Source organism: Mustela putorius, unplaced genomic scaffold (genome assembly GCF_011764305.1).
Source record: "Mustela putorius furo isolate JIRA1106 unplaced genomic scaffold, ASM1176430v1.1 tig00003858_pilon_pilon_pilon, whole genome shotgun sequence".
Lineage (NCBI taxonomy): Eukaryota > Metazoa > Chordata > Mammalia > Carnivora > Mustelidae > Mustela > Mustela putorius.
In genome coordinates this window covers 40,084,460-40,104,652 of record NW_025422010.1, presented here as the reverse complement: position 1 = coordinate 40,104,652, position 20,193 = coordinate 40,084,460, and the positions used below count along the sequence as shown (strand labels likewise).

Here is a 20,193-nt window from a genome sequence, read left to right as displayed (position 1 = left end):
TAATATGAGGGTGCTGCTACTACTGTAGTTTATATATAATAATAAATAATATCTAATAATAAATGTAATATATTTACATAAGAATATAATCATGAGGCTGCTGCTACCACTGCAATTTCCAAGAGATATGCCACCTCTGCCACATTCTGCACCAGCAAAACAGTGCCTGGAGCCTTGCTATTCTTCACGGATAACAACTCTGACTCAGTCTTATGCAAATGCTTCTGATTGGTCAAACCTAAATGGCATCCATACCCTAGTTGCAAGGGAGTCTGGGAAATGTAGTTTTCCGCTTCACAGCATCTGTAGTACAAAAGGTACAGAGGTAACAAAGACAGAGTCCTGTCTTTGAGATATTCACAACAGTTTGGAAGGGAAAACAGATACATAAACAGACTGTTAGAATACAATGTTAGTTGTTCTAATTAAGAGACAAAGTAAGAGGGACCCCAGGAGTGAGGGTCAGAGAAAAATCTCAGAGGTAGGGGCAGTTGAGCTGGGTACTGAAGGATAAATTTGGGTTTGCCAGATGAGAAAGACAGACAAAGGAATTCCAAAACATGGGGAAACAGGGAGAAAAAGGTGAGTATGATATTTTGGAAATCCACAATGCCTAGTTCTTATGAACTCCGCTTCATTTCTTTCACGACACAAGAATAAAGAGTCAATTTCATTTTGTCAGTAAGAGACAATTTGTTATATAAAATGTTATAATAATTTAATGGAGCACCTGAGTGGCTCAGTTGTTGGGTATCTGCCTTTGGCTCCAGTCGTGGTTCTGGGGTCCTAGGATTGAGCCCTGCATTGGGCTCCCTAGTTTACTGGAAGCCTGATTCTTCCTCTCTCACTCCCCCTGCTAGTGTTCCCTCTCTCACTGTGTTTCTCTTTGTTAAATCTATCTATCTATCTATCTATCCATCTATCATATGCATGTATGTGTATAATCATTCCCTGTACGGTATAATGATTATACACATACATGCGTATGATATATATATACACACACATACATATATAAGTTAAAACTACTTAAGAACATAACTTTAACACTTAACTATTAAATTATATGAAAGTTATGAACAAATATTTTAAAACATATTTAAAGTATTAAATATGATATGATCTATAGAAGTTATTTAAAATGCAGGTATTGTAAAAAGTCACTTTATTGGGTAAAATGCCTTTCTGTGTATAGAGCAGCACATCCAGGAATTGGTACACAGAAATGAGGTGTGTGAGAACACATGGAAAATAACTGCCCCCACATGCCAGGAAGGTTTCTGGGACATGCTGGAGGAATGACTTTATTCTAAATCCTGGGTCACGGCACACAGTGCCCAGGAGCAGCCCTGAGGCACCACTCCCACATCTGATTCTCCAGAGCTACCTGTCCCCAGGCCACTGACCCCACTTTTAGAGTGGCTTGACCCTGAAGGCTTCTCTGGTGTTGAGCTGTTCTGGGATCCGGCCCCCCAGCCTTTTCTGAGCAACTTCCGGACAGAGAGGCCACGAGGGCTGGCCCCATCCTGTCTCTGTGGCTGCGTTCAGCAGTGAACTGTGCTTAATGTCTGCAGGTGCTCTTTCTTCTCTGGGATTGTGGGAACTTCAGGTGTGAGAGGGGGCAGCTTTAAAGGTCTCCTCACCCAGTGACTGTGGGAGGCCACAGGGCCTTTTCAGGGGACACCAGCTGTCCTTACAGGTGAGTGGACAAGAGCAGCCTCGAGTCAACGTGCAGGCTCATGTCCCAGCTTTGCCACCTACCATCTACGTGGCTTTGGGCAACTGCAGAGCTCATTCCAGATGCATATGCCGACTGCTTTCCTCATAGGCTAGTTCGCAAGACAACAAGTGGGTGCACCCACGTCAAGCACTTGGTCCTAGGTTAGGGCTCAGCAAGCACTGGCTAGAATCGGCTTCTGTGTGGAGTTGCAGGAGGGACCCTGATGTGGCTCTGGCAGGCCTGGAGACAGCTGGTGTTGGGAAGGGCGTGGGCTTCCCTGTGGTGGGACCCAGCCCAAGCCTGGCCCCGTCCTCCTGTTTGTGGGACCTGAGCTCCATCTCCTTAGCCTCCACTTTCTCGGCTGTCAAATGGGGAGAAAGAAACGTCAGCCTCACCTAGTCACAGCGTGAGCTCGAGAGCCGGGTGAGCTACTGACAAGCGGAAAAAGCAGCAGATTTTCACTGTGTTTGTGTCCTGGGGGGAGGAGAAAGGGGCAGGAAAGGGCAGGACTCAAGTTGAAAGTCTGGGTCTCACCACCCCGACTCCCAGTGCCGCCTCCATCAGGCACCGATCACCGAAGCTAATGAGACCAGGCCCTGGGCATCCTCCCACTTCCCTTCCTTTTTGCAGCCAAACCTTCTTCTGAATGTCCTGATTTACTGAGATGAGTTCATGCCTTGTAAAGGGTTACACTCCTGCAGCAGTGGGGTGCTGGGAGTAACCAACCACCCCGAGATCAAGCCAGAGGGTCCCACCAGCCCTGGGGACCCCCTATGAGGTCATCTGCTGGGGTGGGTCTGGTGTGCTCTATTAATTTGACCAGGATCGACTTGTCCCCATCAAGAGCCCCTTAGTCCCCCCAAAGTCTGCCTGGCTTCTTCATATAGTAACTTCTGTCCCTGTTGGTTCCTAGGTACTTTGAGTTTTACGAGGGCCCGTTTGAATATAACTCCACAAGATGCCTGGAGCTGAGGCACGAAATCTTGGAAGTGAAGGTGCTGTCCATGTGAGTGTGGCCGGGACGGTGGGGGGAACGGGACATGTGGGATGGGGCAGGACCGGGAGAGGGGGCGTGGGATGGGGCAGGCGCCCCATAGAGCGAGAATGAGATCTCCTTCCCCCGGGCCTCTGGCACTTGGAGAGCAGGGATAATTGTGCATTTTATGAAAAAAGGCCAAGTTGACAAGGTCACCTCTGGTGACTCAGGGGATTCAGTCCCAGTCTCAATTACCAGGCTCTGTGAGGTTGTCCCTGGGCTCCTGCTGCATGGAAGCCAAAGAGAGCACAGGAGCATCTCACCCAAAATTCAGCGCTCCGAGCGGAGGGTTAAGCGGCGCTCTTTTGCTATCATCTTTCAACCTTTTATAGTCATTAAATTAAGTATTTTTAAAATTATTTCAATAATACAGCATTCAAATGGTACAAAAAGGCATAGAATAAAAACCCCCGTCTCACAGCCCCTCGGTTCCCCGCAGAGGCAGCACGGGTGTCCTTGTGCACTCCCCTGGGGAATCTGCTTCAACCAGCACCTGTGCACAAACACGCTTTATTAGGATTTTGCTCACAAATCACAAAAAAACTGTAGTTTCTGCTCCTCACCCAACAGCACAACACCCATGGCTTTTTTACAACCTATAGGAGAAAAAGCACATTAGATGCAGCACATTTCAGTGTCTGTGGGTTTCCACCACCCTCCCCTCCCACGTGGGACTGCCACAAATTCACCACCCACTGAGAGGAATGTGCCGCGCTCGTCGTGATATTTGGTTTGAAGTAAAATCCGTGTGTATTTGAAAACATTTCTACTTAGATGTGGAAAAGGACTATAGTTAATCTAGACTCCGGTGGCGTTGGGGGCTCTCGTGGGCCCGTGAGCCATCCCTGGGACCATGGTCCGTGGCCGACGGGCAGGAGACACCGGACCTTCTGCCATCTGACACAGTTTCTGTGTAGTGTGGGTCACAGACGGAGCATGCGCCGGGGGAGTTGTCAGACCTGGGATCTTAGCAGCTCTGCATCTTTATACAAATTCCTTAATCTTTCTGAGCCTTTCCTTACCTATAGAAATTAGGACACTGTTACCCAACTTTTAAAGGTCACCGCAGAGACTAGAAGAAGTAGCGTATGTGAGGGCAGATGGCCCCTCGGTCCGCGTCCATAGTAGCACACGTAATAGGTGTTGCCTAAATGTTCATATGCCTCCCTCCCTTTTCTTCTGCTTCTGGAACCACTGCCAGCAGCAGCAGCTTTTCGGGGCTGTCTTTCAGAATCTGTAAGTTTAATAGCTGCAGGAAAGCTCCCAGGCTGTGTCCCCCTGGGCTTAGCTGCGTTATGGTCCTGGTACCAACCTAAGGTCTCTGTACCCTCTCCAGAGGTAAACGTGGGAGGCAGGTCCCCTTCCCATCAGCCCCAGCCAGCCTGGTCCCCGCCGTCATGGAGCTCCCAGCCCAGCAGGGAAGCGGACATTAATACTTGTTTACCCTAGGGAGACAAGGGGATGGCAGGGAACTGGACTTGGACCGGGGCGAGGAGGGGGTTGTCAGGCAAAGCTCCTCTGAGGAAGGGATGCTGGCACTACCGTTGGAAGGGTGATAAGAGGTAAGTAGGCCAGGCAGGTTCCAGACTGAGGGAACAGTCTGTGCAAAGGCCCTGTGCCAGGAGAAAGCCCGCTGTGTCCCCGGCTCTGAAGGGTCAGGGCAGCTTGAATACCAGCGTGAGAGGGGAGATGGGGCAGCCCTGTTGCTGGAGGGCCAGACCAGGGCCTGACCTGATGAGGCTTTGCAGTGTGGACCAGGATTCAGATTCTGTCCTTATCCGAGGGCCGCAGGAACCCATGGAAGGCTTTAAGCAGGTGGCAGTGGGGTGTGTGTGATGTGATCAGTGAGGAGTTGCCATTTAGTGGCAAACCAAGCGTGGCTGTCCACGCTTCAGGCATGAGTCAAATTCATCAGTTCCTCAGCAGAGACCCTTTGTATTTTCCCGGAATTCAGAGACCTCAGGCCCTCAAAGAACTTTAGATCCCACAGCTGCAGAGGTGGGAAGCCTGAGATCGAGGTGCTGGCAGGGCTGGCTGCTGAAGCCTCTGCTTGGCTTGCCGATGGCCGTGTTCTCCCTCGGCCTTCGCGTGGACTGCCCTCTGTACCTGCCCGTGTCCTCATTTCCTTCTAATGAGGACATCGGTCAGACCGGATGTGGGCCCACCCTCATGGCCTCGTTTCAGCGTAACCTCCTCCTTTAAGACCTTGTCTCTAAAGAGTCACATTCTGAGATCTCAGAGGTCAGGATCGCAAATAAGAGTTTTGAAGGAGAGATGATTTGGACCCTGAGAGTCCCTATCCCAGCTTCCACCGTGCCCTGCATCACAACGTTATGGGGTGGGGTGCGGTGAGGAATCTTCCCACAGTCGGTGTCCACCTTTGTCCCTCATCAGGGATGCATGTCTGGTGCTCGCCTTGAACTCTTCTCTCTGCCTTGGGCCACCCGCTCTGGTTTCCTGAGCTGAGCTCCGTCCCAGCTGGTGACCCCTGGGCCCTGCACCACTCTGTCTCCTTCACATCCCTGTAGTCCCCAGACCCTGGGAGCCTGGGCCCGGTGGCCCTGGGGCTCTGAGAGGAAAGGCGGAGGCTGTTTGTGGGGCACGGGCATGAGGCTGTCTGTGCCTCCTTTCCTGGGTCAGCAAGCTGAGGTTCAGTGGGACCTCCAAGGCTGACATCAGAGAGCCCGGAGACCAGCCTCGGACTCGAATGGTCCTAGCATCATCCGGGTACCTGCGGGCCTCACTGGCCCGCGGCCATGCATGCTGCTCCCAGTGGAGACTCTGAGTCATCGGAGGAAGGTTAAGTCACCATATGGGCATGGAGGGGGCTGCACGGCTGGGCTGGGAGGCCCTTAAGGCGTAAGAATGACAGCTGGCATTTGGAGGCAACAGGGAGGCAACAGGGAGGGGTGGGATTCATCTGGGAATAATTCTGGTCCAAAATTGCTCCAAACGCTAGTAGAAACCAGTCAGCCGGCAAATTCCCACATGGAGAAGGCCTCAGTTCCGACGATGACAGAAGCAGGAGGAGTCACTCTGTGGTGATGTATTATGATGTGTCTTGTCACTAATACTTGTACAAATTATTTGTTTGAATGTAGTCATTCTAGAACCTCTTGGTTTTTGAGCCTGTTCCCACCCAGTGGGGCTGGTGCTTGGGGCATCACCCCAGGCCCTCTCCTGCTGCCCCTTCCCTATCTTTCTGCGGTGGCGGGGGGCCAGTGCTGCACCCAGGAACAGAGTCTGGGAGCCAGGGCCACCCAGGCTGGGGGCCCCTTTGTGCCCATGCATCTCGGAGTCCCCGAGTGTGCACGGGCTCAGGATGTGGCCGTGACACGAATGGGTGGGCGGGGCATGGACACGAGAGCTGGGTGGAGACAGAGGAGGCCAGTGGAGGAAAGGGGAAGAAAGAAGAAGAGAGACGGTCAGGATCGCCTCCTATCCTCACCATCTCTTGCACATGGTGGGAAAAATCAAGTAGGATAGAGAGGCTGGTGATAATAAGAAGCCACAGGCCCCTGCCCCATGCCTTCGCCCCCCACCCCCTCAGTCCTGATCCTTTCGACTCTGGCTGTTCCTTCTGGTCATTACCGCCACAGCTCTCAGTAACACACCCCTGCTGGTTGTTTCTTGACTTACCGCGATGTGCACTGACGTCGGGTCTCGTTGGGTGTCGTTTGGGTGAGGGTTCAGCCCCCTTACGATACCCCCCACCCCTACTGGGTTGGGGAGAATTGCTATTTTTAGTTCTTCCATCTCTAGATTGCCTGAGTAACTTGTTTCTGGTTCTGCCAAATACTGGCAGTATTTCTTGAGCCTGTACTTTGTAAGATGGGGTTTTTAAAATGATCCCTATGTTTTGGTTCCAGTCATCAGTGCATTTACCTTTAAAAGGTCAAGGCTGATAACGTTTACATTCTCTTGGTATCCATAATGAGCCTATTTTGGGGTTTGCTCTATAGGTTGACTCCAAGTTTTGAAGAACAGGAAATAGTTATTTTATGTCCTTTCTTGGGCATCCTCCCCCTCCCCCTTTTTTACTGGAGCATCAACTCATCATTTCCCCCTTGAACTCTTTGTATCTGTTATGCCCTGTCTGGGGTTTCTGCCAGCCTCTCCTCCAATCAGACCTTCCCCTCAGGGTTTCTCTTTATCCTCGTGCTCCAGTGTGGACAGGCTGCTCTCTTGGTGGGCCACACGCTGTTGTCCAGGGAAATTCCCTTCCCTGCCTCTTAGCTGGGATTCACTCTTGTGGAAAACCCATAGCTTCTTCTTGTTTCTAACCATCTTCCAGTCTTTTCCCAATGATGGGTAGGAGGTCAGGTTTTGAGTTCTGTGTCTAAATGACTTAATTCTTCCCATATACCTGATTAATGGTTTGGTGGGGTTGGAATTTTGGGAGAAAACCATTCCCCCCACCGCCCCGAACGCTAAAGACTTCCCCCATCCCCTTCTAGCAACCAGAGTGATGAGAGCCTGATGCTTCTTTTTCCTTTAGAGGTGTTCTGTTTTCTTCTCTCTGCAGTGTTTCCAGATCCTACAGTTCTGAAATGTCTGGAGGGTGGGTTTCAGGACAGACACCTGTCGGACCGCTCCATCCGGGATTCATGTCCAGACTCTTGAATGTTCTTCTGGATTTTTAAAAATATTCCCTTCTCTCCATTCCTCTCTACTTCCTCTTTCCAGTCCTTCTAAGAGTCGCACCCCCGACTTTCTGGATCGCTCGTGTAGCATTCCCTGTCCGATGTCCTCTTTTCTGTCTCTGCCCATTGTTTCCACTTCCTGAGAAAAGTCCTTGACTTCATTTTCCAGCTCTTTGAGCGAACTTACCCCTACCCAGAGCTCTTTCTTTGTCCTCAGAGCTATCTATTCCTGTCTTTAAGGGTGTCATGTCTTCTAGGCTCTCTAGAGACACTAAGTAGACTCTTTTAAAGTTGTATTTTGTTCCTCCACTATTTTTCTCTTTGGATATTTTAACTGATGGTTTCTCTTCATCTGGTTCCTTCCGGTTGACCAGGTGACCCTTGCTCATCGGATTCATATTTGCATTTAGAACAACAAAAAGCTGAAGAGCAGGCCTTCCTCAAGAGTCCTTGTTGGAGACACTACTCTTTTTGCTGTTATGCTGTCCAGATCTTTTCATTGAAAATGATAATTTGTTTTTGTTTTTATTTTTTGGTAGGAACTGACAGTCTGATTCAGCCCCTCCCCTCCCTCTGCTGGACACTGACTATTTGGCTGCTGTGGTTTGAAGGTTCTGGATACAGACTTACAACTGATGCTCATTTTCAGCACCATGCCCCATCCGCACCCTCCACCCTCTTTAAAAGTGTTCCCTGGGGTTGAACACTGTTTCTGGGCCATGTCACCCCTCCATATGTCCCCCCTCCTCCTTGCGCACACTTGTCAAGTTCTCTCTTCCTCTGGACTTCCCTGTCCCCATCAATCTATTCTAGGTCTATATAACATTTTTGTTCCTCTTCTGGATTTTCAGTGGTGTGTGCAGAGAAAGGAGATCAGAGCCTGAGATCAACCCTTCATTTTTAAAGGAAAGGCAATCTCCACATTTGCAAAGCTATTATCTCATTTGATCTTTCTGAGAACCCTGGAGATTAACAGGACAGAGGTTGTTATATTGGTTGTACAGATAAAGCACCCAAGTCTCAGAGACATTCAATGACTTGTCCAAGGCCACCCTGCAAGTCGGGGATGGAGCCAGGATTCAAGGTTGGGCGTTCAGGCCCCAGCTTTGGTCCAGTGTGTGACAGGTATTGGAGGCACAGAGAATGGGACCCAGATGCTGGTAAGACTTGGACCTGGGACCCCAGCCCACAGTCCTGTGAGGACTGTTTCCACGTGGTGTCTGAGGCATTGGCCATGTCGGGTGCTGCTCTAGGGACCTGGGGGTTGTGGAAAGCAGGGGAGGGAAGCCGTGGGGGAGGCAGGGGTGGGCTGTGTAATGCCTCTCCTCCAATGTCACATTAGCCTGAGAGGGGCAGGCTGCAGTGAGAGGTTTGTGGAAGCCAGAAAGAAGGCATCAGCCTGGAAAGAAGAGGGGTTCCTTCCAGCTCCTTAAAGTGGCCAACTAAGATCCTGCCCCAGTGTGTTTGTACTCACTTTTCTCTTTGCCTGGACTGCTCCTTCCCCAGGTGTTTGCATGGCTCCCTCCTAATCGTTTCAGTTCTTTGTGCCAAGGTCTCTTCAGGGAAGCCCCCCCTGACCAGCCCTTCTGAAACAGTCACTTTTTGCTTCATTTACCTTGCTTCATTTTTCTTCAGAGCCCTTGCCTCTCCCAGACATGGCATTATTATCTGTTTTCTTTCTCTCAGTTGGGGTAAGAACCCTTGAGCTGAGATCTGCCCCTTGAGCCCATTCTTAAGCGTATAATCCAGTATTGTTAAATGTTGCACGAAGTTGTACAGCAGATTTCTAGCCCATGTTCACCTCATCAACCTGAAGCTCTAGACCCGTGGGGTGGCAGGCAGCTCACCCTTTCTCCTTCCCAAAGCCTCCAGCAACCACCATTCTACTTCCTGTTTCTCAGAGATCGACTGTGTAGATGCCCCATGGGCAGACTCACGCCATATACGTCGTTCCGTGACTGCCTTATGGCACGCGGCACGAGGTCCGCTGCCTTCGTCCAGCTTGTCATCTGTGGCAGATTTCCTGCCTGTGAAAGGCTGAAGAATACTCCGTTGTGTGTCCGTAACACGTTCTTTTTACACATCGGGGGACATTGAGCTGGTTTCCATTCCCTGCTTACTACCAAGTAGTCCCACCGTGAATAGGGAGCGTCCTGAGCTCTTTCCCATCCTGACAGCAAGTCCTATGAATACAGACACAGACGTGGAGTGGATGGGTCATATGGTAGCTCTATTTTTAATTTTTGGAGGAACCTCCATGCTGCCTCCCGTGCCGGCTGTACGGGCATGCGTTCCCACCAGCACTGTCCCAGGCTTCCCTTTTCTCCATGTCCCCGCCGGCGCTGGCGATCATTTTTTGTTTTTCGCTGTTAGCCATCCTAACAGGTGTGAGGGGATGGCTCGTTGCGCTTTCGATTAGCCTTTACCTGATGGTGAGTGATATTGAACGCCTTCTCATGTGCCTGTTGGTTGTCTGGATGTCTTCTTTGGAAAAATGTCTGTTGAAGTCTTCTGCCCATCTTAAAATCGGCTTATTTGGTTTTTGTGATTGAATTGTAAGAGCCCCTTATCTATTTTGAGGTTTAACCCCATATCAGATACATGGTCTGCAAATACTTTCTGCCGTTCTTTAAGTTGACTTTTCACTCTGCTGTGGTCCTTTGCTGTAGTCTGACACAGTCCTGCTTTTGTCTTTTGTGCTCTTGTTGTCCTATGCATGCATACCTGTTTTCCATTTGCCTCCTTTCTAGTATTTAAAGTCCATGGGAACAGCGAAAGGTTTTGTTCCATGCTCTAGCCCCAGTTCCTGCCATATAGAGGAGTTCAACCAGTAATTACAGACTCTATTTGAACTCAGACTTATGGTTTTATTCACTAATTTATTGATAGGCTCAGTGCCTATGTCCCACACATCCACCATGTGCCTTACCGCTGGATTTATGGGGGTGAACTCGGGCACCACCCCCTGCCCCTGCAGTATTTACTTTCTTGTGGGAAGGATCAGGAGTGGGTAGGAACGGGTTATGGGTTTTACAAAAGGGGAAATCCAGGGGATGGTGAGTGAGTGTCATCAAGATGGTGCTGTTTGACCATAAAAATAGTTTACCTGTCTCAGGGAATTTCTGTGCACACTTCCCAAGCCTAGCCCTTTATTGCATCACTTTATTTAATAATCTTAACAAATCTGGGACTGTGAATGATAATCTATTATTATGTTCATTATAAAGATGAAGCTCTGAGAGGTCAATTATCTGTCTGAGGTCCCATAGTTAGGAAGTATCTGAACTTGGTCTGGGATCCAGCTCCTCTTCTGGCTCCAAAATCCATGCACTTGGCCACTCTCCTATATGACTCTTCCTGCAGTCACCCTTCTCCACACCAGTCATGTGTGCGTTGCATCTGTGGGGGAGGTTTGCCCTGTTGGGGAGCAACTGTTTCCCCTCCAGCTAAACACAGGGGACCCAGCTCTGCAGAATGAGCCTGGTTTTTACTTCACACCGAAGTGAGTATTTGCCCTATTTTGTGAACCAAAGACCTCTTCGGGCAGCCAATGAAAGCTTGAGATTCTCCCCCAAGATAGCACATGGGCAGACAGACTGGGGATTTTGTCTGTAATTCAGAGCATTCCTGAGTTTCCCTAAGATTGGTGGCTCCGTGGACGAAGTTGGTGTTGAGGCTGCCGGCTCGGTGTTGGCTGGTTTGCAGGTGGCAGGCGGGCTTGCGGGAGAGCAGTTGGCTCTGTCTAGGAATGAGCAGGACCCCAGATGCCGGGGCACCCAGCATACCCCAAATAAGAAAACACAGCTCAAGTAAAGGTCCACACCAGGATTCGGCACCTGGGGAGAAGGAAGGGAGGCTTGGGAATGCTGACACTGTCCAGCCTGGCCCTTATTGGTGCTCTTCTGTCCTCCACTCCCCAAGGGTGAAGCAGTCGGAGCTGTTCGACAGATGGAAGAGCCTGCAGATGTGCAGATGGGCGATGAATATCTCGGAAGCCAACCAGTTCAAGTATCTGTGATTTGTCTGCCCTTCCCAGCCCTTCCGCGTTCTCCTTCTGCAGCCCCGTCCCGCAGGGCCCCACCCCGGGCTCATCTTCCCCAGAGCTGGCCCCGGCTGGGCTTTGGGATCTGGGCCATGGGGAGGTTCTGATTCCGTGCCCAGGCTGAGGTGGGCACCTTGCTGGCTGCTGTCCCCCACATGACGGCCCTTGGGCCCCACAGCAGCCTCGGAGCTATTGTCTCCTGACAGCCCATCACAGAACCATGCTGGGCTCCTTGGCCCAAGGCCTGCTGCAGATTCGTCTCTTTTCTAACCCAAAGCAATAGATTATCAGCTCCCAGAGAGGCGAGAGCCCTAGCTTAAGGTTCTCCTCTCTGGGGGAGCTAAGCAGCTGGCTGATGTCCACAAATTCCTTTTGATCGTAGGGTTCTCTCCTTCGCTGAACTTCTGGGAGCTCACGGTATTGTTTCAGTGCAAGACAAAGCTCACGGAATGGAATTGGGGGGAGCTGAGGAACGTGGGCAGGAACCAGTTGCGGGCAAGTCAGGCGGCAGTTCCCACGTACCCAGGAGCCATGGGCTCGCGGCCCACCTACCCGGGAGGCTTCGAGAAGCAAATGACACTCAGCATTTTGTCTTTAACTTAAAAGTCATTTGTTCCAGTTTGCCCCCATTCCAGGCCCTGTCTAGAGACCGAGTTGTAGCTTTAAGTGGCACGTTTTTAGAAATGTGGATGTTTAACGTGGTAATCCCTCAAGAACAGATGCTGGCAGCGTCGCCCCATAGGTCTCAGTGAGACTGTGGGTTCCTGTCCGAGGCCGTGTAGGTGTTTTGCTGACCCCCTCCCTCCCCCAATGCTCCCCATCATAAAAGTCAAACATGAACTTCAGCCCAGTGCTGGGAGGAGGGAATGGGTCCAAGACCTGTGCGGCAGGTGCCCCCCACCCCAAAAATCTGCCACTTAGCAAGGAGTGCCACGGTGGGCACTGCACTGACCAGGCAGCTCATCAACACCCTGCCTAGCGGAGGTCAGGGAGATGTGAAAGGGTGTCTTCTTGGCTGAGAGCTGAGTGCAGCACGGAAGACTCCTTGGTGGGATCCTCATGTCTAAGGAAATAATGAAACAACAGGAAGATGGTTGACAGAAAAACAAGGATCCCTTCAGCAGGGATCAGTCAGCAGGATCCCGGGGAGAGGCTCCAGGGGAGCCCACACCCTTCTGGGGCGTGGGGAAGTAGTTTCAGGTGTGGGGAAGGGAGAGGCCATCAGGCCTTGCTAGGCTCTAAATGGAAAAACTTCAAGGTTGCCTCCCTTTGCTCTTGTCACAGGCTCATTGAACCATGATGCGATTCTTCACTTAGACTTGTAAGAGCCTAGCACAGTGAAATGCGCAGCTTAGGAGGGGTGTGCTAGAAGATGGACATGAGTTTTCCAGTTGTAGGAGAGGGGTCCTGTAACTTACTGCCTACAAATAGAAACATTGGCCTTCCGGTTTATATATCAGTCACTTGTGAGCTTGGTTAATGGGAGACAGTCCCCCCTCTTCCCCCTCAATGAAGTACTCTCCAGCAGCCTGACAAGACTGAGTTTCTGGACCAGCAAAACTAAATACTGACCTATGGCCTCCACCTGGCCAGTCATCTGGCCTCCAGTCTGGGAGGCCTTAGTCACATTCTGAAACTCAACACTGTACAGTAAAGTCCTCTCTCTGTGACCAGCAGCCTGCTGAGCTCCCCAGTGAAATCCTTGCAAGAGAGAAAGTCATAAAAAATAATTTTATAACCTTCCTGGCTTTGGCAACCTACAGTCACAGAATTACAGAGGGTCAGAGGTGGAAGGGCCAAGGCTGAATTCTTTTTTTTTTTTTTTAAGATTTTATTTATTATTTGACAGAGAAAGACACAGAGAGAGAGAGGGAACACAAGCAGGAGGAGTGGGAGAGGGAGAAGCAGGTTCCCCACTGAGCAGGGAACCCAATGCAGGGCTCGATCCCAGGACCCTGGGATCATGAGCTGAACCAAAGACAGACGCTTAACGACTAAGTCACCCAGGTGCCCCACAAGGCTGTATTCTATAGACAAAGAGGCTGAGGTCTGGTCTGGGGAAGACCCCTGCCTCGGGCCCCACTCGGGCAGAACAGAAACTAGAACAGAAGCCTCTTGACAGCGGCGTGGCAACCCCATGTTTCCATCCCAGACCTTGAGGGGAAGCTTCCAGAAAGTTCTTCCTCAAACATTGTTGGTGGTCATCATCCCAGCTCCTTGGGGAAGGTGTCCCATCCCTCCTGGGACCACCTAGGTGCTGCATGGGACCGTACCTAGAGCTAGTGCTGGGGGAGGAGGCCAGCGTGGACACGGCACCTCACTGTTGCTTCCGGAGGAAATGGAGCCTTGTGGGTTCAGAGCCCCATGTGAAAGAGCAGCAGCTGGCCTGCTCCGTTAGGTCTAGCCCTTGGGCAGCCGGTGGGGAGAGCTTTGGGCCCCTAGGGCAGGGGGAGGGATGGCCCAGGGCTGGACCCCTCACCAGACCTTGGAGAGGGAGTGACCAGGGGGAGCACTGGCTGCGGCCCGAGGGATGACAGATGACTCCACCCTCTCCCGCCAGGCCGGCCCCCGGTCGGCCTCAGCAGCCACCTTCTCCCTAGGAGCCTTTATCTTTTTACTCTTTAGTTTTGTGATGCCTGCTTGCATCATCTGAGCTTTACGCCTTCTGTAGCTTGTTTGGTTTTTTTTTTGTGAGGGAAAGCCAGGGGCTCTTATTTATTATTTATTTATTTATCTAATTTTTATTTATTTATTTATTTATTTATTTATTTATATTATTTACTTATTTACTATTTATTTTTAGAAACAGTGAACTCCTGAGAACCTGTTTTGGAAGTCAGTCAGACTCCTCTCTCCACAGGCACCAGCCCACCACCCCTCTCTCTGACCACCCCCCTTCCTAAGACACTTTCTAAATGATTGAAATTGATCATTTTTTTCTTGGGTTTCTGCCCCCATGAGATGGGGTAAATGCCTTGTTTACAGTCTGATCAGGGCCAGGGGCCCGAGGATGAGCTCGGTACCCCCAGATTTCCATCGAGGCTGGAGAAACAGCATTTCCAGCGAGTAGCAGAATGCCCAGTGGACCTTGACGAGCGCCTGAGTGAGGCGTGACTCAGCCCAGGGCTGGCCAGCAGCTGGCTGTCCACACTCATGTGACTAACACCAGGCAGGGTCCACTGGCAGGGTCCCTGCCATCAAGGGGCTTTGGTTCGGGTGGGGAGAGAGACTGTAGGTGGTGAAGTGGGTGGTATCCGGTCTGTGCTCCAGGTCTTCGGAGGCCGGTGAGGTCGGTGGGGTGGGCAGCCGGGAGCTCTCAGGGAGCAAGGCCAGCGTGAGGAGAGGAGGAAAGGCCCAGGCATTGGGAGGCGTGTCGAAGGCAGGGGAACAGCGTGAGCAGAGGTGTGGGGAGGGGGGTGAGTGCGGGAAGGTGTGGGTGGGGGCTTCCTGGCCATCTTGAGGGGCCTGAGTTCCATGACCCCCCATTTTCCAGAGGCTTGGCTCTGCCCCGTGTCACCTCTTTCCCGCTCTGTCTCCTGCCTGGCAGGTCCACTCTGTCCAGGTGCTGCAATGCTCCCTCCTTCCTCTTCACCACCCAGAAGAACACTCCCCTGGGGACAAAGCTCAAGTACGAAGTGGACACCAGTGGCATCTACCACATCAACCAGGAGATCTTCCGCATGTTTCCCAAGGTGCCGCTTTGGGCAGGGCCGCCTGGGCGGGGCAAAGGGGCAACCCCACGTGGCCCTAAGTGGCTCTGCCCACAGGGTATGGCATCCACCTGCTGGGCCCTCTGCACCCACCGTCCTGGCTCTGGTAGGCTCTTGGTAGACCATCCGAGCACGGTGAATGCCAACTGGCTACTCTTTGAGTGACTCAGGCAGGAGAGTGCTTGTCAAATTTTGGTTATTGCCTTGCTTGCCGAGGACAGCCTGAAGTTATCTGGGAGGGTGATTAAGCATTTTTCCCCACATGAGAGGCAGGAGCAGGAGCAAAAACATTCATGCAAAGGTTGTGTGCCCAAGAAATCACAGACCAGTAGAAAGCAAAGCAAGAAAGACTGATCTCATGTTGGCTGACCTTGGGCACTTATGGTATCTTCCAAGGTCTCAGTCTCCCTGTCCCTGGGCTAGGAACAGGTGTGGCAGAAAAATCTCACTTAAACAAGGTAGATGTTAATTGTTCTCCTTTCCATAAAAGAAATCTGGATGTAGGCTGTTCTTCAAAGCTAGGACAGTGACTCCCTGGTCAGCGGGGGGCCCCAGGGTAAGTGATCCCCCTGCATGAATGGAATGTGTCCCTGAAGGCTCGACATATGCACTCTGTTGGGGCCTGACCGCGGCCTCAGACTCTCCGAGCAGGGGCCCTGTAACCTGCATTTTCAGTTCACGCTGATGGTTACCCTCTAAAGAGGAGGAAGATTTCGCTGGATGTCTATATAAGCACCTCCTGGAGAGCGCTGGGTCCAGAGCAGGACTTAATGGGTCCAGAGTGTAGACATGCTGAATGGGGGCATATTCAGGTCTTTCCAGATGGAATCTGAGGGTCTGGGCTGCCCTGCTTCCACAGAAGGGCTCATAAACCACAGCCAGGGCTCCCTGCGTTCTGGTGCTTGCACAGAGGGCACAGATAACATTGGGCCTTGTGGGGGCAGCGGTGGTGGAGGAGGTGGAGGAGGGGACATGTCACACAGACTCTCCCCCATCACAGCGCTGGAGGATGATGGATACAAGCCACCTTTACGAGGTGGGTCTTGCGAGGCCCGGGACAGGAAGCGGGGGACAGCAAGTGGATTTGTTTCTCCTGCGGGCGGTTATGACATACGGGTCCGTGGAGGGCCATGGGTTTAGACTGCCGAGTCCCGGGGAATTAGAGCAGGGCTGCCAAACGCTCTCTGGAAAGGGCCAGAGAGTAAACATTGTAAGCTTTGCCGGCCATATGTTCTCTGTCACCGCTGTTCTCCTTTATGGCAGCAGCACGAAGCCCCCACAGACCTTCGTAAGCCAACGAGCATGGCTGGGTTTCAGGAACACTCTAGCTCCTATTAGGCACTGAAATGGGAACTTCATCTAATTTTTACACGTCCCAGATCTTGTTTTGATCCCCGCCCCCCCCCCCAACCACTTACAAAGATAAAATCCACGTTTAGCTTGTGGGGTATACAGAAACAGGCAGGTCTGACGTGGCCCACTGGCCATAATGAACCCCTCTCCCTCCCAGATTCAGAGCCTGTGATATAGCAGTATTGCCTCAGGGTTAAGTCTTTCTTCAGGTTTGTATAAAATACAGCTTCTCGGGCTCCTGCCCCCGCCCTGGGGATTCTGATTCCATGGTTCTGGGATGGAGCCCAGGAATTTCTATTTTCAGAAAGTACTCCAGGTTGTTTTTGATGTACAGAAGTTTGGGAAGCACTGACATAGAACATAAAGGTCTCTATCTCTCCAAAGATAACTTTGGTTTTTTTCCTTTCCCTGGTAGAAGTCAGACAGTGCAGTTTCCCCCACTGGCTCTGAGATACCCTTGTTCCCCCTCTTGGCTTCTGGGCCCGTCTCTCCAGGGAAAATGGGCCTGGCAGGAAAGCTTCCCACAGACGGATGCAGCCTCTCCTGCAGACCTAGACTCCTTCCTGGTCCACTGTGGTGTGATTTTCTATGACCCCACCTGACATCGGGCCCCACTGGAAGTCCAAGGTGCCGCTAGGCTACTGTTGTTCAGGGCTGGCCAGCTGCGAGTGTGCTAGTGGGGGAGCTGCCCTGCAGGCTCCTGGGCAGGGGCGAGCTTTGGGGCTTCGTGACAGTGATAGGAGCCTGGTCCCCATGCAGAGGGACCTCTGGGTCAAGCACCGCACTGGGTAGGCTTTTCATTTACACCAGTGGTTTTTAACCGTGGGGGACCCTTGGCAGTGTTTGGAGACAGTTTGTTTGTCAAGATGGGGAGTTACCCTTGACCTCTAAGGGGGAGAGGCCAGGGATGCTGCTAAACATTCTGCAGCTCCAGGTCAGTCCCTCACAACGAGGAATGATCTGGTTCCAAATGTCAACAAGCACCAAGTTGAGACACTCTGCTCTACACCATCGCATTGAAAAGTGTGACACTTGCATGTTATTATCCGAATTTTCAGATGGAAAATCTGAGTTCCTGAGAACTCAGAACACTTGTCCATAGCTCCTTCATCTCATGCTGGGACAAAATCAGAGCTGGCCTTGGGGCTTTTGCCTCAGGTACCCAATCCTGGCTGGCCCTAGACTTTTCTGGTTTGACCCAAGCAAATTCCTGTATTGCATGCAAAGCTCCCCGGTCATGGGCAAGCTGGGGTGGTTGGTCACCCTACCCTTGACTCTGGCTCTGTGCTTCTGTCTGTGCCATGCGTGTGGCTGCTGGGCTCCATCTGCCTCTGGTTGCCCAGGAGGGGTTTATGACCTAGAGCAGGGACGTGACAGAACCAGGACACTTTACCGTCAGGCCAGCCAACGTTTGCTTTTTCCTGCCAACTTGTCTGTGGTCCCCTGGAGGGCGTGTCCCTGGAGCCGTTGTGGGCAGCCAGAGCCCAGACCAAAGTAACCCCAGCAGTCAGGGCATGACAAGGTCAAATTGCTGTGAGATCGTTACTCCCAGGGCTCCTGAGAGTGCCACTGTCACTCAGGGTGAGACCCAGGCTCTCCCGCCCTCAGAGCCCTTTTTCTGCCGAGCTTTGAGGTGTTCTAGGCCCTTACTGCTTCCCGGTGGCGGCCTGGCTTCCTCAGCCCTTGATCTCTAGTCCCTGCTGCTGCATCGGTCCCAGTCTCTTTGTGTCCCAGGCTTGCGTCCTCCCTGTATACCTGGCCCTGAGCTGAAAGGGGGGAGGGTCGGGTTTAGGCCCCTGTCCCTGTCTCTGCTGCTGTCATCCCCCAGCAACATCTGCATAAACCAATAAAATATGCATCTGGGAAGTCCTACAGAAGATGAACTTCCAAGCATCGGGAAAACCAAAAGCAAGCAGGACTGGCCATCACCTATACTTTCTTTCGGGAAACCTGAGGTATCCCAGGGCTGGTTGAAAAGGCAGTGGAGACCTGGCTTCTCCTCCACCTTATTTGTAATTGCCAGGGGGCCTGGGAACAAGTGTCCTGACCTCTCTTCTCATCTGCAAAGTGCGATAATCACTTTCCCCCCATAGTCGCTGCCAGGCTGGCTGGGCACGCGGCCATGGGTACAGGGGTGAGGGCAGTGGGAGAAGGCAGGCAGGGTGTCGCCTCTGACAGCTGTGCATCTGTCTCCCCCAGGACATGCCCTACTACCGGTCTCAGTTTAAGAAGTGTGCAGTGGTGGGCAATGGGGGGATCCTGAAGAACAGCCGCTGTGGGAGGGAGATCAACAGTGCTGACTTTGTCTTCCGGTAAGAGAATCCCCCTGGCTCTGCACCTGCTACCGGCTTGGTGCTCCCACTCTCTGCTCTTTCCTCTGTTGGCACCCCCCCCGTCCTTCAGCTGATCGGTCCCCGCTCCCCACTCCTGCACACCATTACAGTCTACCTTCTCCAGTCCTGTCGCTCAGGGCCAATGGCTGAAACTCAGGGCCTCAGTCTCCATATCTGCAGAATGGGAGGCGCCTGAAGAGCCTGGCAGGTGTGAGGACACTGAACACTCCCGGAGGCCGGGCAGATCTGCTGGAGAGGCCATCTGGGCGGCTACCTCCCTGGCTGAATTCTATCTTCCAAAAGCAGTGCTTGGAACCCGTGCAGCCTTGTGGCTGACACCACTGCTGGCTTTGCCCTGGCTTTAAGCTGGAGACTGGTCCTTGTATTTTCTCCTTCCTTAGCTAGAGCCCTCTCATCTCTGTGGTGATCCTCACTTTAGGATCAAGAAGATGGGTTGAAAATAAAGCTTAAAGCAAAGGGACTGGGATCGAGGCTCTAGTGGGGTCTCACGGGTCAGGGATCTATAATCACGGTGCCGTTCAGAGTGGGAGGGGGAAGGAGTTAAACTTTCCCCTCTATGCACAGGCTACCAAGATTCCAGCCTGCTGGCTGCCTGGGCACTGCTCTGCCCAGGCACTGCTCTGCCCGTGGGAGCACCATCTTGCCTTCCCCACACCCTCGCACTGCCCGCGCTCCAGCTCCCTCTGGAAGGAGTGAGTGAGCACAGCCAGGCTGCCTTGTGTCTTCTGCAGGTGCAACCTACCCCCCATCTCGGAGAAGTACACCATGGATGTGGGCGTGAAGACGGACGTGGTCACTGTGAACCCCAGCATCATCACAGAGAGGTCAGTGAGCCTCCTCCAGACTCCTGCTGCCCAGTAGAGTAGCCGTGAGCCATGACTCCTGGACATGTGACATCCAGATGGACAGGTGCTGTCTGTAGCAGGAGACACACACCTGATTCCAAAGGCTTACTGGGCCACAGTTCCTCAATTGTTTATATTGATTTCATGTTGAAATAGTAGTATTTTGGGTCTATCGAGTTAAAGAAAACACTGCAAGCATTCAATAGGATAGGACCAAAATTAATTCACCCATGTCTTTCTGCTTAGTTAAATGTGATCCGTAGAACATTGAAAATTCCATATGTGACCTGTATTATATTTCCCCCTGGACAGCACTGGTCCAGACAGGCTTCACCTGGAAAGGCCATAAAGCTTTCCAGTGTGTGATGGGGGCAGGAAGCTTCCTAAGCTGGTGTGTCCAGGCAGCTCTGGGAAGAAGCCTTAGGTGAAGATCTCAGCCCCCACCGAGTGTCCCTCCTAGGCTCTGTCTGTGTGGGAGGCCTGGGGGAAG

General features: G+C 52.0%; 1 protein-coding gene across 2 annotated transcripts in view; it reads left to right on the top strand.

Moving 5' to 3' along the window:
• Positions 1–20,193, top strand: part of ST8SIA5 (ST8 alpha-N-acetyl-neuraminide alpha-2,8-sialyltransferase 5) — a 62,152-nt gene that overhangs the window by 30,034 nt on the left and 11,925 nt on the right. For both annotated transcript variants that reach the window (XM_004752212.3, XM_004752211.3), the window contains 5 exons: positions 2,634–2,726; positions 11,321–11,407; positions 14,989–15,133; positions 18,704–18,816; positions 19,590–19,682. In XM_004752212.3, the coding sequence (XP_004752269.1) occupies positions 2,634–2,726; positions 11,321–11,407; positions 14,989–15,133; positions 18,704–18,816; positions 19,590–19,682 (531 nt within the window). The remainder of the gene's footprint in view (positions 1–2,633; positions 2,727–11,320; positions 11,408–14,988; positions 15,134–18,703; positions 18,817–19,589; positions 19,683–20,193) is intronic.